This window comes from Emys orbicularis, chromosome 4 (genome assembly GCF_028017835.1).
Source record: "Emys orbicularis isolate rEmyOrb1 chromosome 4, rEmyOrb1.hap1, whole genome shotgun sequence".
NCBI lineage: Eukaryota > Metazoa > Chordata > Testudines > Emydidae > Emys > Emys orbicularis.
This window is the reverse complement of record NC_088686.1, coordinates 7,500,022-7,517,669: the sequence shown is the minus strand read 5'-3', so window position 1 is coordinate 7,517,669 and position 17,648 is coordinate 7,500,022. Positions and strand designations below refer to the sequence as shown.

At 46.4% G+C, this 17,648-nt stretch overlaps 1 protein-coding gene across 1 annotated transcript in view; it reads left to right on the top strand.

The window, feature by feature from the left end:
• The first annotated feature begins 4,994 nt into the window (after nucleotides 1-4,994).
• MAP4K5 (mitogen-activated protein kinase kinase kinase kinase 5) overlaps nucleotides 4,995-17,648 on the top strand; it is an 84,246-nt gene continuing 71,592 nt past the window's right edge. The window contains exon 1 of the mRNA XM_065404299.1: nucleotides 4,995-5,102. Within this exon, the coding sequence (XP_065260371.1) occupies nucleotides 4,995-5,102 (108 nt within the window). The remainder of the gene's footprint in view (nucleotides 5,103-17,648) is intronic.

Here is a 17,648-nt window from a genome sequence, read left to right as displayed (position 1 = left end):
TTTCCAAGAACCAGAGATGGGACACGAGGTGCAATTAGCAAGATCATTAACACTGAGAGGTGTGTTCTTGAGCACAGACTGTTGCATTTAAAGATTGCCTTCTCTGAGGCCTTGTCTTCACAAGGAAAAACTGTGTATTTTTAACACATGCTAATGAGCATGTTTTAAAATTCTAGTGTAGACAAGGCAAGTAGTAGTTTTAACATGAGTTCGCTGGTTGAGGTAAATCACGTTCCCCACAATGGCTAATGTAATTAGTGCTGTAGCTCAGGTGATGGTGGCTTGTGTGACAAAGCTGAAGACATGATGGGGAGTTGCACATGATAGAATTTGTTTTTGTTTTTAAAAAAAAACACTAAGAAATGACATGCAAAAAACTACATTAAAAGAACACTACAAAGGTTGCGAAGTAAAGTACTCAAAAACTTAGCAAATGCCAGATACAGAGTTGCCTGTGCAAGTGTAATTTATCCCCCTCTGTGTATACATTATGATAGTCTTTAATTACAAGATCACATGCTATTTTTCCCACAGTGCCTCTGCCTCATTCAATGTGCAGGATGGCTGCACAGGGAGGCAGAATTAAGGTTGCACAGCCAACCATAAACCTGGCATTTTCTAACTTTCAAGTGAGTGACTTTACAACCTAAGTCATGTTATTTTAACATAGGGGTGGTTTTTTTGTCTGTATATTGTATTAGTTTGTTGGCTATAGATGCAGGGAATTGAGCTTGGATTGGGGTGATGACACTGACCATGACTTATACAATGGGAATCCCCAAGCAGTCATTTGTGACAGCCTTGGCTGCTTTGAACTGCATCTGGGTAGAAAATGGCAGGAGAGCACATGGATCTGGGCTTCTGTTTCTGAAATTGTATTTTTTTTCAATTAGTTGTCATTAAAATTAGTAATATGCAGAGATGGGCACAAACTGAAACACCAGACCCCTGAACTCTCTGGACTTTAGAGAAAGTTTGGATCTAGATCTGAACTTTGCAGCCCGGGTCCATTTCTAATTATGAGTACAGCCAAATGCATAGGCCAGTGAATTACAATCACAATTTGTATTAGGACTGTCATCTAAAGCCAAGAGAATGGGTTCAGTTCTGTCCACTTGTACAAAACAGATAACTGGGTATTTCCCCAGTGTAAGGGAAATTGCCAGGTGGAATAAAGCCAGCCCTACACCACCCCCTTCCAGTCCCCAGCATAGGGCGTTTGAGGGTGGGGGATGGGACTGGAAGATGCCCCCTTGAAGCTTGAGGCTGCTCTTAACTATGCTAGAGTCTGAATTGACCTACAGCTATCCCGGGAGTGGAAGCCACAACCCTCTTCCTTGCACCCCACCCTCCATCCCCCACAGCACTGCTGAATCCAGGGGAGACTTACTTCATCTGTTTACAATAACCACCAAAAATTACTGACACACATAGGTTTATAAAAGCCTATGTATGAGCTCCCCTCACAGAAAAGAGCTACACAAAATAATTCAAGGGCTGGCAAAAAATGCTTTACAGTGAGACTTGAGGAGGTCAATCAGTTTACCAAAAAGACTGAGGTGTTCAGATTACAGTGAATCAATAACTTCAGGGAAAGAAAATACAAGGTACTTAAAGGGCTCTTTAATCTAGCACAAAAAGGCAAAACAAGAACCAATTGCTGGAATTTAAACCCAGACAAATTCAGCTTTAAAAAGGCACCATTGTTTAACCAGGAGGGAAGTGGTGGATTCTCCATCCCTTGATGTCTCAAGTCAAGGCCGGAGGCTTTTCTGAAAGATAAGAAAGACAAGGTGGGTGAAGTGATATATTTCATTGGACGAACTGCTACTGGTGAAAGACACACACTTTTGAGCTACACAAAACTCTTCTTCAGGTCTGGGGAAAGTACCCACTGTATCAAAGCTAAATACAAAGGCGGAACAGCTTGGTTAGCATAAAGGATTAACATGTTGTAAGAGACGATTCAAGGTGAAGTGGGCAGTTAACACAAAGGTGAGTTACTGGGTTATAGTTGTAATAAGCCATAAATCCAGTGCCTTTATTAAGACCATGGTTTTTAGCATCTAGCAATGTTGTGAATTTAAATTCCTTTGAAGAAGTTCTGCAGGTTTCCTTTGAGGAACTCAGATATGGCGCGATCAATTTGTGAAAAGTGGTCACCCACAGGTGATGGAGTGTGTTTTTGGCTTTTATCATTTTCCTGTGTCCGTTCTTTGAGACCACGGTGGCGATCTGGTTTCACCCGCATAGCTGTGACGGGGGCATTTAGTGCGCCGGGTGAGGTACACCACATGTGGCAGGCATGTGTAGGAGCCATGGATCCTGACAGGCGTGTTGTGGGTGTTTTGATCACCGGGGCGATGGCTGCAGGTGTTGCAGCTGTTGCTCTAAGAGGGTCTGGTGCTGACTGGGTGGGTGGGGCCGGGTGCCTGGGGCTACATTGGGCTGATTTCCATGTCTGGAAGGTCCCTGGGCTCAGCAGGGGCAGGTAGGGTGACCAGATGTCCCGATTTTATAGGGACAGTCCCGATTTTGGGGTCTTTTTCTTATATTGACTCCTATTACCCCCCATGCCCTGTCCCAGTGTTTCACATTTGCTGTCTGGTCACGGGGGGGGCTCAGCGACCGGGCCTGGATTTACAGCTCAGGCTAGAGGATCACAATGGTCCAGGGCTGGGGGGAGGGGGGACAATTGTTCGGGGCTCTGACAGCGGGGCCGGCTGGGGCCGGGTTTGAGCCCCGGCAGGGCCCGGAGGCAGGGCCCCGTCTCCCCGCAGCGCGGCGCTGTGGCGCTGCCGCCCGGCCCCTCGGCGCGTCCCGGCCCTGCGCGGCGCCGCCAGCAGCGGACACGGAGCGCGGCGGCGGGCAGCTCCGGGACCGCGGGGGGTCGGGCGGCGCAGCGGGGTTGAGCCGGGCTCGAGAAGGCCCGGGCCGGCGGCTCGTGTGACTGGGCGGCCCGGGCTGGGCCCGCCGCTCTCCGACTCGCAGCGCGGGACAAAGGGCCGCGCCGGAGCCCGGGCAGAGGTAAGCGGCGCGGCGGCTCGATCCGGCCTGCCCGGGGGCCGTGGGGCGGCGGCCCGGCCGCTGTCAGTGACCGGCCGGCCGGGCGAGGGAGGCCCCTACCCCGGCTCCGGCCGCCGCGGGACTCCGGGCGGGCGCCGCTTCCCTCCCCCGGCTGCTGGGCCTGCCCGCCGGAGCCGCCCGGCCGCTGGGTCTGTGCGGGAAGCAGCGGGGAGGCCCGGGCCGGGGGGCGCTCCCGGGCGAGGGGGCCGGAAGGCAGCGACCAGCCCCGTACGGTGGGGAGGGTCCCGGGGGGGCAGCGACCGGCCGGGGGGGGCAGCGACCGGACCGGGGGAGGGTCGGGGGGGGGGGGCAGTGACCGGCCCTGTGCGGTGGGGAGGGTCCCGTGGGGCAGCGACCGGACCGGGGGAGGGTCGGGGGGGGGGCCGTGACCGGACCGGGGGATGTCGGGGGGGCGGCAGTGACCGGCCCAGTGCGGTGGGGAGGGTCCCGTGGGGCAGCGACCGGACCGGGGGAGGGTCGGGGGGGGGGCAGTGACCGGCCCTGTGCGGTGGGGAGGGTCCCGGGGGACAGCAATGCGGGGTAGCGATTAGTCCCATGTGGTGGGGAGCTAGTGATGGGGGGCAGCGACCAGTGCTGTGAGGTGGGCAGGGGGCTCTTGGGGTGAAAGTGGGGGGCAGAACCCACCTTCATGTGATGGAGGGGGCTCTGGGATAACGATGGGGGGCATTGCCTGGGCCCATGCAGTGTGGAGGGGCCTCTGGAGGTTAATGATGGGGGACAGGGGCCACTCCTGTGTGGGGTGAGGAGGGGGATCCTGGCATAAGCGATGTGCCTCAGGGGTGGGATGGTCCCTCTGGGCTGAAGAAATGGGGTGGGGGAAGCTGTCACTGGCTCTCAGGACCAGCCCCTTGTTAAATCCAGTCCCCCAATCACAGGTGAGTGGCGAGGGCAGACTCCCCTCCCTCTTGTGGAGTCACCCTTCTCCAGCTACCTGTACAGCATCTCTGCCAGAGGTGACTGACCCTGGGGCCCACAGCAATTCCCCTGAAGAACAAAGATCCTGCCTTTGGAATAGCCCTACAAGTGCTGGGTACCAAACAAGGCCTTCCTGGGGGAGAAGGGGCCCTGATCTCCTTCCCTCCCACTCAGGGGCTCCATCCCCACCCTGCAGATGACACACTGAGCTCTGTGTTGTTCTGTTAATACTCTGTTTGTCCAGGACCAAAGTATAAATGCTTGCAGCAAGGGCGCTTACGTAAGTGTGCCTCCAGGTGCTGTTGTATGTCTCCTTGGTTATGTTTATGAGAGAGCATTTTTTGTTTAAATGGAAGACGCGAATAGATGCTCTATCACCTCAGCTCCCTCTCTGCTAGAACACCTATCTCTGGGCCTACGGCAGGCAAGTTAGCATTATTTTTGAGGGGGTCCTTAAAATATCAACAGCACATAGCTGCCCTGTGCTGTGGAGAGCATCCAGGCAGGGAACTGCCTCTCCTTTCCCTCTGCCTTTGGACCAGAGGTGGGAAGAGTTTGAGAAGCTAGCCCCAGCACAGTGTGAGGGGGACACCCAGCTGCCCCGCTCAGCTGCTATCATAGCAGTCCCGCCTCCACCACTGTTGTCTTTGTTGTCAACCACGCTGTAACAGAAGCTGAGACCCTTCCCTCTAATGCAGCATAGAAGCACTTGAGGGTGGAGGCTTCTCTTTTTTGAGATCTGAGTCCCCACCCCCAATCTCCTGGGAGCCAGCAACACAAAGCCTAACTGAAACCAAAGCCTAATAAGTCGTTTTGTTTTGTGTCTTAGGCAAAAAGGTGGGAGCAGAAGCCATGTGTGCAAAGAACAGATCCCCTCGTTAGACATCTAGAGCATCTGTCCTCCTGGGAGTGGACTCCCAAGGGTGGTGAAGGGAGACGCAACTGCATAGAGTTCCTGTTTGCCCCCCTCTCTGGGGCTGTATTGACTGAGGATGGACCCTGTGGCTCGGCCGAGTGGGGATATCATGAGGCGGAATCCACAGCAGGATTATGAGCTCATCCAGAGGGTGGGGAGTGGCACATACGGAGATGTCTATAAGGTGAGAATGATATACCTACACCCTCGACTCTTTGTCTGCACCCCCACTCCCTGTTTTGTGACCCTGTAAATATTAATGCTAATCAGCTTTCATTTTTAGAAATCACTTATTAGCCCTTTTCATTTTGTGGCCGAACTTCAGAGCACAAAGGGACCACTAGTGCTGGAAGTGGGAGATGGTGACTTCCTAAAAGTCCTGGCCCGTTCAGATCCCTAGCAGGCTGAGATTCCCCTGCAACCCTCGTGCATGTGCCTGCACATTCTCCCTTTTTAAATAAAAAGGTTCTTTGACACTTGGGATGGATGGGACAAAATATCATCTCTCTGGTCCTGATGCTGCAAAGGGTCTGAATTAATGGATACATCAACTGCTACCTTCAGTGTTTATTGATCCTTTTAACGGGAAGGGAGGGGAGGGTTATTTGTTCACTGAATTACTTTTGAGAATGTGTCATTTATAGTACCTGATTAAAAGGGTGCAAGTTTATCCCTGAGTTAATAATAGCTTTCAGAGGCAGAAGCAGATTAAGCCAGCTCTTCAGAAACTCATACAGAGTTTCAGGTCACTATAGAGTTAGTTAGCATTGTATATTCTGCAGATACTCTTGGAGGCCCTGATCACACTGACATGGGAAATGTTGTAAACACAACTATGTCAAATAAAAGCTATGCATATTACACTTCCATTCCTAGACCATTACCTGGTGAGGTACTGACCACCTTCTGCGAAGCCAGTGGGCGTTGAGAATGCTCAACAACATGCAGGGTTGGGTGTCTTGCAAATAGTGCTTAAGATTTTTAGCTTTGTTGGCAAACTGGGGCTCTTAACTCCTGAGAAAAGAGGCTAAAGTGTTTTACTTTGGAATGCTGTATAATACATTTAACTCAAAAGTGGAACTGGTACAATACAACATACAGTGAAACCTATCTTAAGCCATTATATGAGGGGCCAACAAAAATTGACCCCTACTAGAGATGGGTCTTTAACTGAGATCAAGTAAAACTGTACAGATTAATTTTGGTGGCACTCCTGAAGTGGTTGCTGAAAGTAGGAGGTTGGCTATGGGAAGGTGTTTCTAGTGCATTCTTCACTGTACTACACAGTCACTACCTCAAGAATATTTAACAATCATAAATACTAAAAACAGGTATTTTCCAGAGGGCTTTACAAGAGACCACTAAGTACCTTTGCTAGTGAATTTTGCTCTGAGCATCTGAAAAGGCCAGTTCAGCTTAACAGATCTAAAATGAAACCCACCTTAAACAAATGTTGGTCTTTTAAATTTTTCAGGAACTTGAACAAAGTTTATCAGCTTCCCATGCAAAGATCCCAAACAGGGATAAAATCAAAACCTCTCCATACTGTAACCTGACAAAATTAAACCCCCAATATGTGAAAGGGACACCATCAACTTAATACATAGTTTAAAATCCACGAGTTAAAAATAGCTTCAGATACTACATTTATTCCTGGGCCACTGGTTTTTACTCTCTTTCCTTTATGAAAGACCCCCTATAAACAGGGAATTGTAGGGAGCTCTGCATTATAAACCTAGAAAAGAAGAAAATACAATGATTTGTGGTTGGGCACAAATTTGGCCACTCAGCTTCTAGCACAGTCTTTGTTTGGCAGGTGATGGAGGGTTTAAGCAAATATTTTTGTTCACCATTAAATTGTAGCAGTACGTGCAAGGTATTATTTTACACCCTCCACCCTACTCACGTTGCTGTTCAGAACTGTTACTTGGAAGCTTAAAATTGAGATCTGTTTTGTTAGTGATTTTTTTCCCCCCTCTCTCTTCACCACATGGTGCACAATGGTTTATTGTAGGGTTGCTCATGAGTGCTGAGTTGTTGGCACTGTTTTGATTTTTTTTGATTCCAGAATGCATTTCTGGGTGGAGGAGAAATGCCTATAAATAAGTGATTTTCATATCTGTTTACAGTGTGTGTACACAGATCCAAATTTGGTCCTGCCCTTTTCAGTAAAATATCAATGCATCAATTGCCTAATTTATATTAGGACTGTATCTGCTTGTTCATTAATGCTTGCATAAAAAATAGCACTGTTTATTGAATGTTAATGACATTTTAAACTTCCCTTAATACAGTTCTTTATAAAGGATATCCTACATGCTAACTTTGAAAAGAGGTTGTAATAATGAGGCTGGGATATTCAGTGGCATTGAAAAGTGCGGTGGTGTCTTATCCTTGGTGCCCCCGTCCCCCATTGTTGTTGTCAAATCATTTGCATGCTGCGATCCTGTTAAAGAGCCCATAATGCTGTTCAAAAAAGTAGGGATGGATGTTAGTTCTGTCTTCCTGGCAAAATTCCAATTTACTCGCTTTGCAGTACTTCCATAGTATCTTCCATATGAGGATCTTAAAGCATTGTATAAACATGAATCAAGCCTCCCAGTACTCTGTGGAGTACATCGGGAATGCAAAGGCTGCATTTCATCTCTGGTGAACACAGAAGCTCTTGGATATCACACAGCACTGCTGCCCAACATTTTAGGACAAGAGACTGGAAAAAAAAATCCAGTGGAAACTGCAGATAGAATTCAGGTACAGAAAGTAATAACCCCAGTATCCTGGCCAAATTCCACCACAGGTAAACACCTATATCACTATAGTGCTTTGGAAATCTCTACTAATTAATACAGAATAAAAATGATAGTAAAGAAGGCATAAAGGAGGTTATACATTTTATTCTTTAATTGAAATTGGATAAAACATTAATATGGATTTTAATGGTGGCCATGGGAATGGGAAGTGATGTCTTGGGGGTGTGCCTATAGCTATGACATTCTGACATGACGATATCTCTGGAGATGTTCTGCTGGTGTTTGAGGTGCACAGTGGAATAACGGAGTGTCTGTGTGTCCCTTGTGTTGAATGCAGTGTTTTAGGGATTTAAGTTTAAATACATATTCTGTTACAAACTTGAGAACTTTAACTTTTTCAAACTTTTTTTTTTTAAATCGAAAGCTTTGCAAGGAGCCTGTTCCTGTAATGTAGCAATAACACGACATGATGCTGTATAAAAGATCTGAATTCAAATTCCTCCCCATGCTGGCATGAATTCTGTGACACTTGTATCTCTTGAGGGGAGAGGGTTTCTTATGCTGCACTGATTGCGTTTACTAATTGCATTGACATAGGCAAAATACATGTCTCTGCATGCGGATTAGGAGAAACCTGGGTTTGTACCTGGGCGGTATCTGATTGTTCTGCTGGAGGGTGAATGAGACAGGTCTGCTTTAAATCTTAAAAGCCCCTGCTTTAAGTTCTGCTTCTCAGCTCAATGTTTGTGAAGGGACACTGATAATTACAAAAAAATCACACTGGGTTGTCAATTAACACGGTGCTTTAAAAACCTCACCAAGGCAGAGTTCCTGGCCCACAGACCTTGCAATTTAAATGAGACCCAGAACAACAGATCAGGAGAGTCAGGGGGTGTGGGAATTACTGAGAGCGGGGAGGGATTGCTTGAAGACGAGGGTTTAAGGTGCCACTGCCTGGCATTGGTTTAACTTGTAATCTCTTGTGACTACTGAGGCCACTCTTAGGATTAATTTATACACATGCACCTTTCTCTAGTAGTTGTCCTCCCACTTTCTCCCCTTTCCTTCAGATTTGTGTTTGTTCAACTGTTGAGTTTTGTCTGAATCCCAGCTTGTGAGCTCTCTGGGACAGGGACCGTCTTGTTTGTTTGCACACCATGTAGGACAATGGGGTTGTGATTTCTGATTGGGGGTGGGATTTGAAAGAGGAAAGGGGATGTTTGGAATAGGGGATATGGAGCTTGATAGAAGGCATAGAGTCCTGATTGAAGAAAGGAGACAAGGGAGCAGTCTCAGTAAGCAATAATCATGCATCATGATGTGAGATGGGGTACTTCAATCATGAAGCCTGCAGCAAGTTTGTATTTGTACATTCTAACAACTCAAATATGCAGCTGTTAGTCCCAGCAGTTGGAGATTCCTGCCTGAACTGTGTTTACCAACAATCCGAAGTACAGAATAAATCGCATCTGAGGTATGGGGCACTCCTTTTCCTCTCCTGCCTTGTCTTTTCCTGTGACTCTTGGACTTATTGGCTATTTGGGATACATCTTGACTTTAAAAACACGTTAGTTTCTCTTGTGTACTGCATTCATTAAATCTCGTATGTTTTTTATTTTTCTTTTTTTAAAGGTTGAAATGGAGTTTTTACGAATACCCCATACAATTGTCATTTAATTACATACTGCAGTGCTTAAGCATCCTTGTGCAGAGATGGGTAATATTGATTTCTAAAGCATCCTTCTGCATACAGAATAGGTTTGCAAAATGTGTAGTGTCTTCAGGATATTTTGCAACAAATGATAATGTTGTTTGCTTTACCTTAGTCTCATAAATCACAATCATTTCGTTTTTTTTAAAGGCTGTGGCTCTAATCTCTTCTTGGTTTATGGAACTTTTTTCTTCATTCTTTGCTTTTTGGCTACTGTTGCAGATAAAACACAGGGCTCCAATATTTTACTTTGTGTGAAATGATTTTGTGGTCTCAGTTACTTTCCCACTAGGCAGGCTTTCAAATCACAATATCTCCATTGCAGTGGTGCCCTTCACAGGAAAAAGGCTAAGGACTGAATAGGCATGGAAACTGCATCAGTTCTTAGATATGGTAGCTGCAAGTCAGGGATGAGGTATGCAGCAGTGGTGGAGAAACATTAATTGTTCTTTGGACCTAGAGGACTTCAGCACATGGCCATCTCTATGGCATCTTCCACAGTAGAAGGAACTTCCAAACAATGGTGGGTGGTCTTCAGCCTGTCAGCCCTGATCAATCATTCAGAGCAGAGGAGGGCAGAGGAAAAAAAACTACAACCAAATCTGGGATGCAGAAAGGCTTAACTAAGTCCCTCAGACTAGTTTTCATTATTTCCTCCAACATTCCCATCCACATTCCTTAGTGGTATCTGGCTCAAGGCTGGCCTATGGAAAATCTACACATCCGCTTGAGAAAAAGCAGAAGAGCATAGATTAGGGTTGGAAGAGACCTCAGGAGGTCATCTAGTCCAACCCCCTGCTCAAAACAGGACCAACCCCAACTAAATCATCTCAGCCAGGGCTTTGTCAATCCGGGCCTTAAAAACTTCTAAGGATGGAGATTCCACCATCTCCCTAGGTAACCCATTCCAGTGCTTCACCACCCTCCTAGTGAAATAGTTTTTTCCTAATATCCAACATAGACCTCCCCCATTGCAACTTGAGACCATTGCTCCTTGTTCTGTCATCTGCCACCACTGAGAACAGCCTAGCTCCATCCTCTTGGAGCCCCCCTTCAGGTAGTTGAAGGCTGTTATCAAATCCCCCCTCACTCTTCTCTTCTTCAGACTAAATAATCCCAGTTCCCTCAGCCTCTCCTCATAAGTCATGTGCCCCAGCCCCCTAATCATTTTCGTTGCCCTCCGCTGGACTCTCTCCACATCCTTTCTGTAGTGGGGGGCCCAAAACTGGACTCAGTACTCCAGATGCAGCCTCACCAGTGCTGAATAGAGGGGAATAATCACTTCCCTCAAACTGCTGGCAATGCTCCTACTAATGCAGCCCAATATGCCGTTAGGGCACACTGTTGACTCATATCCAGCTTCTTGTCCACTGTAACCCCCCAGGTCCTTTTCTGCAGAACTGCCTCTTAGCCAATCGGTCCCCAGCCTGTAGCAGTGTATGGGATTCTTCCATCCTAAGTGCAGAACTCTGCAGTTGTCCTTGTTGAACCTCATCAGATTTCTTTTAGCCCAATCCTCCAATTTGTCTAGGTCACTCTGGACCTTATCCCTACCCTCCTGCGTATCTATCTCTCCCCCCAGCTTAGTGTCATCTGCAAACTTGCTGAGGGTGCAATCCATCCCATCATCCAGATCATTAATGAAGATGTTGAACAAAACCGGCCCCAGGACCAACCCCTGGGGCACTCTGCTTGATACTGGCTAAGAACTAGACATCGAGACATTGATCACTACCCATTGAGCCCGATGATCTAGCCAGCTTTCTATCCACCTTACAATCCAGTCATCCAATCCATACTTTTTTAACTTGCTAGCAAGAATCCTGTGGGAGACGGTATCAAAAGCTTTGCTAAAGTCAAGATATATCACGTCCACTCCTTTCCCCGTATCCACAGAGCCAGTTATCTCATCATAGCAGGCAGTCAGGTTGGTCAGGCATGACTTGCTCTTGGGGAATCCATGTTGACTGTTCCTGATCACCTTCCTCTCCTCCAAGTGCTTCAAAATGGTTTCCTTGAGGATCTGCTCCATGATTTTTCCAGGGACTGAGGTGAGGCTGACCGGTCTGCAATTCCCCGGATTCTCCTTCTTCCCTTTTTTAAAGATGGGCACTACATTTGCCTTTTTCCAATTGTCCGGGACCTCCCCCAATCGCCACGAATTTTCAAAGGTAATGGCCAATGGCTCTACAATCACATCAGCCAACTCTCTCAGCATCCTCGGTTTCATTAGATCCAGCCCCATGGCCTTGTGCATGTCCAGCTTTTCTAAATAGTCCTTAACCTGTTCTTTCACCACTGAGGACTGCTCACCTCCTCCCCATACTGTGCTGCCCAGTGCAGCAGTCTGGGAGCTGACCGTGTCTGTGAAGACCGAGGCAAAAAAAACATTGAGTACTTCAGCTTTTTCCACATCATCTGTCACTAGGTTGCTTCCCCCATTCAGTAAGGGTCCCACACTTTCCCTGACTACTTTCTTGTTGCTAACATACTTGTAGAAACTCTTCTTGTTACCCTTCACATCCCTTGCTAGCTGCAACTCCAATTGTGTTTTGACCTTCCTGATTACACCCTCGATCAATATTTTTTTACTTCTCCCTAGTCATCTGTCCAAATTTCCACTTCTTGTAAGCTTCTTTTTGGTGTTTAAGCTCACTGAAGATTTCTCTGTTCAGCCAAGCTGGTCACCTGCCATATTTGCTACTCTTTCTGCACACTGGGATGGTTTGTTCCTGTGCCCTCAATAAGGCTTCTTTAAGCCTTACTGAGGGCACGGGGGGGGGGGGAGGGATAGCTCACTGGTTTGAGCATTGGCCTGCTAAACCCAGGGTTGTGAGTTCAGGCCTTGAGGGGGCCACCTAGGGGTCTGGGGCAAAAACAGTACTTGGTCCTGCTAGTGAAGGCAGGGGGCTGGACTTGATGACCTTTCAAGGTCCCTTCCAGTTCTAGGAGATAGGATATCTCCATTAATTTATTTATTTTAATTTATTTATAAATACAGCCAGCTCACCTGGACTCCTTTCCCTCTCATATTAGCCTCCCGGGGATCCTGCTCATCAGATCCCTGAAGGAGTCAAAGTCTGCTTTTCTGAAGTCCAGCATCTGTATTCTGCTGCTCTCCTTTCTTCCTTTTGTCAGGATCCTGAACTCGACGATCTCATGGTCACTGCTGCCCAGGTTGCCACCCACTTCTATTTACCCTACCAATTCTTCCCTGTTTGTGAGCAGCAGATCAAGAGGAGCCTGGCCCCTAGTTGTTTCCTCTAGCACTTGTACCAGGAAGTTGTCCCCAATACTTTACAAAAACTTCCTGGATTGTCTGTGCGCTGCTGTATTGCTCTCCCAGCAGATGTCAGGGTGATTGAAGTCCCCCACAAGAACCAGGGCCAGATGAGAACCAGATACAGTTTATTGGGACAGAAGTTGTAGTCATCTGCATATAGCAAATCATCAAGTCCTAATAGCCTGACACCACTTCTTGTGGGGCAAAATCCTCCACTTCCTGGATCCGCTTCCAGAGCCTGCCAAGCGGGAAGTAAGGGGACTTATCAAAGTGTAGAAACAAAGCTTGGTTTTCAAGTGATTATGACCTTGCAAGAATATCTCTACTTGAAGATGTTGAAACACATGGGTCCCAAGTAGCTCAGAATAACTCAAATGTTGCTGTTGCTGAGAGCTGTAAAGCTACCACTTGGAGCACAGTTGATCTGTTTATGCAACATTACTACTTTATCTTGGCTTCCAAAGCTGATCCCAATTCACAAGAGTAGACCAGCCTTTTTCATTTTTAATATTGTAACTCTCCTTTGAGTTCGTTACTGTTAATTTATCTCCCAAGGTCTGGGGATATTTGCTGATGATTCTTGAAGAAAAAGGTGTTACTTATAAGGTAACAACTGTCCTTAGAGTAGGTCATCAGCGTAGATCTATATTTGATTAAAGCACTAGAACAATATAAAATAACATAGCACACATTAAATGGATTAAAAACTGGCTAACTGATAGGTCTCAATGTAATTGTAAAAGGGAAGTCGTCTTCAAACAGGTGTGTTGCCAGTGTGGTCCTGCAGGACTTATTTCTTGGCCCTATGCTATTTAACATTTTTATCAATGACCTGGAAGAAAACATAAAATCATCACTGATCGAGTTTACGTGTGACACAAAAATTGGGAAAGTGGTAAATAATGGAGAGGACAGGTCACTGATTCAGAGTGATCTGGTAAACTTAGCAAACTGATGCAAGCAAACAATATTGGGTTTTAATACAGCTAAATGTAAATGTATACATCTAGGAACAAAGACTGGAGGCCATAGTTACAGGCTGAGGGGCTCTATTCTGGGAAACGGTGACTGAAAAAGATTTAAGGATCAGGGTGGACAGGCAACTGAACATGAGCTCCCAGTGTGATGCTGTGGTAAAACGAGCTAAAGAGCTAATGTGATCCTGGGGAGTCTTTAGTAGAAGTAGAAAGGTTATGTTACCTCTGTATTTGGCACTGGTGCGATCGCTGCTGGAATCCTGTGTCCAGTTCTGGTGCCCACAATTCAAGAAGGATGTTGATAAACTGGAGAGGGGTCAGAGAAGAGCCACGCGAATGATTAAAGGATTAGAAAACATGCTTCACAGTGATAGGCTCAAGGAGCTCAATCTATTTAGTTTAACGAAGAGAAGATTAAAGCTGATTTGATTAGTCTAAGAGTATCTACATGAGGAACAAATATTTAATAATGGGCTCTTCAGTCTAGCAGAGAAAGGTATAACATGAACCAATGGCTGGAAGTTGAAGCTAGACAAATTTAGACTGGAAATAAGGCATACATTTTTGCCAGTGAGGGTAATTAGCCATTAGAACAATTTATTAAGGTGTGTGGTGGATTCTCTATCACTTACAAATTTTAAGTCAAGATTGGCTGTTTTTCTAAAAGATCAGCTCTAGGAATTATTTTGGGCAGTTCTCTGACCTGTGTTATCCAGGAGGGCAGGCTAGATGATCAGAATGGTCCCTTCTGGCCTTGGAATCTATGAATTGTCAGCCCTGCTTCTTCAGAGTCTCTCTCTGAGATTGTGATAAGGAAGCTGAGCTGACGGGGACTTGGGGTCATAGGTCCTTATCGTTGGGCCTGGGAGTCTGGTACCTCAAGGGAGTACGTGTGTAGCCTCAAGGTCAAGAGTTTTCTCAAAAGTTCCGTCTTTGGAGCCAAAGTGTGCGTGCATACCAACCGTGGATCTATACTGACAGCACAAAGAACTGCAGTTATAGGGTAAATAACCTTTATTTAAAACAACTCGGTACTGAATTATATAAATGGTTCATGTGAGCCAGAGTAAAACATCTGTTGTAAGTACTGGTGTGTGTTCGGTTTAGGAAGGCACACAGTACTTGTAAGAGAATTTAAATGAGTGGAATCAGTGTGTCTTGTGTAAAACACACAGGACCAGTTCTTTGGTTTTAATTGGTAAAGGGGCACTCAGATCAAAGTTAATCCAACTTTTTTACATTGTGAGTAAATGAACTTTCACAAAACAAGATGAATAGAAACTTTTCCATAATGTATTTATTCTGGGGGTGGGAATGGGTGGTTTTGGGGAGGGGAGGGCATAGGAAGAAGTTTTGTGTTTGCAATGAAAGCCTTGCAAGGGAACCAGAAAGCGAAACCAACTAGGCTATTTTCATTGTCCCAACCCCTGGTAAATGCAAAACAGTAAACCAAAAGCATCAATAGTGAAAAGTAAATGGATTCGGAAATTTCTTTAATAGAATCTAAGGAAGCTTAATACAAGTAGGAAATTTTTGGGTTTGGTTTTTTTATTTGTTTAAAACATGATTTTTAAATGGCAGTGTTTTGTCTTGTGGGTGGAAAGGGTACTTTTTCTCCCTCCCTTCGCCCCCAGATTTTCACACTAGCAAATGTACTTCTGCACTTGAACTGGCTGCTGGTACATTGAAGTATTATTTATTTGCACTATAGTAGTGCCTGGAGGCCCCAGTTGGGGGATTGGACCTCCTTGGGTATGTCTACATAGCTCACAGCAGTGAGCCTCGCAGCCTGGCTGACAGACTTGGGCCTCTGAGGCTCCTGCTAGCACGCTAAAAATAGTTGCATAGACAGCACTTTGAAGTTGCTGCACGGGCTGGAGCTCGGGCTCTGAAACCCACCCCCTCTCCTTTGGCTTCAGAGCCCAAGCCGAAATGTCTGTGCTGCTGTTTTTAGTGTGGTAGCGCGAACCCCAGTCTGTCAACCTGGGCTGGGAGGCTTCCTGCTATGAGCTGTGTAGATATAGCTGTTGTGTTAAGTGCTATACAAACCTGTGCGAAGATGACAGACCCTGCCCCACACAGTTTACAGTTTAGATTCAAGTCCTTCTGTTTGGTGCTTATAGCCTTTTACGCTGAATATGAATCTTTTTTAAGTGATAGAAGTTTAGATCCTCACTAGTTGTAAGTATTTTAGGCCTTTCTTCCCCTCCCCCCGCCCCCCAGCAGACAAAAAGCAGGTGGAGTGAGCGTGTCAGTTGTGAAACATAACTTCTGTTTTGTACTTGCCGATCTTAATGTTTAGAGCAGAGCTGGGGGGGAGGGGGGCATGCAGGGTCACGTGCAGCCACAGATTTCTACCAGGGTTTATATGTCCTGCCCTGAGCCCCGCTGCATACCACCAGAACTTTTAAATTGCGCCCCCCCCCCCCCCCCTCAACAGGTACGCTTCGTCTCTGGTTTAGAGGAAAGAATATTTTGGTATGAAGTCTTTGGGCAGGGGCTATCCTTATCTGTTTGTACAACACCTTGCAGTATGGTGCCCCAGTCTGATTGGTGTCTAAATACTAGGATAATATAGAGTGAAAAAGGACGTAGAAGTATATTTATTTTCCCCCATGACTCTACTTTCAGTTAGGCTTATTATTCTTGAAAAGAAGTAATAACTACAGTTGTGAGAGACCAACCTCTTTAGTGTGTAGAATCTGTGACGTCTCTGTTTAGGGAATGTTTTCTGAAAGGCTCTGTGCTCTTCACTAGAAAAGAGCCTGGTACTGCTCTCGGTCTTAGAAATCCAGCTGGAAAATTACAGAGTGAACAATTGCTTCTGGGTATTTCTGTCTGTGAAAATGAAAGTACCCTGAAGACTAGAAATTGCTGTCAGGTGTCTCTCTTAGTGGCTGGGATTAGTTTCAAGTGTGCCTCACCTATGCCCATGTGATCTGAGCCGGCTCATGAATGCAGTGTTGTAAGGATTCAGAATGGGAAGTGCAGTTTCTTCTGTCTGGCAGAGCTCTATTCTGATAGGTGCACCCATCCAGCAGGATTCGCGTTAATCTTTTGCAGGATCCATAGTATCATTTTCATAGCCATCCACGTCTGTTTCCACTTCTCTTGTTAATCCATTCCTAGATCTTCCCCATGTGGCAGACAAAAATGGCTGTTCAGCATCTGTTCTAGACATGCTCAGTTTACACATCCATCCCCATTCTCTGCTGGTAAAGAGGCTCCGTGGGAATGGAACCCATGTCATTTTGTTGCTCAGGGATAGGGAGGTGGGATACAAGGACTCCTTGCACAGACAATTGGTACATGCACCTCCTTTGCAGTATGCTGCGCTCTTCTGAGGATTCCTGAATGGCAATAGGATTGGGGGTAGGGTGGGACCAGAATACAGGGTCTGCCTTCAGAGGCTACTGCAGGTACTGATCTTGAATAGCTTGTGCAGAGGAGCTGTGAAGCCACTCTGTGGTCTGTAGTTTCCTCCCCCATGTGTCTAATTTAGAACTGGCCTCTGGATTTGTCCCTAGGTGAGAAGAGAGGTTGTATATTTTCTTTGAAGAGTCTTGCTTGGGTGAGCAGCTGGGGAGGTCAGAAAGCGGCTCCAAGCCTGGCTGCAGGGTGTAAGTTACATTTTAACCTTTGGTTGCAAATCCTTTAACAAAGTAGAGGAAAAGCTCTTTGGAGAACCTGATTTCTCTAAAGAACGTACTTTCGTCATGTGGTACAAAGCCGTGTAAAAGAAAGCAGCCCCCATTTTTCCCAAGCACAGCACTTCTGCAAGCTCACTCAGGGAGAATAAATTCTCCCCACTTACAAACTGAATTTTGTGAAGAGGTTGTAGTTACAAGTTGCATTCTCACAACGACTACCCACCGACCTGTGGTTTGACTTTTGGGTTAGGTTCACCCTCGAAGGAGGCAGCGTTGCTGGTGTTCTGGCACCTCCTCGGCGGATATTAATAGTAGCATGTCCTGTGCTCCTGCTTCACAGTTTAACTGTTAGTTCTCCA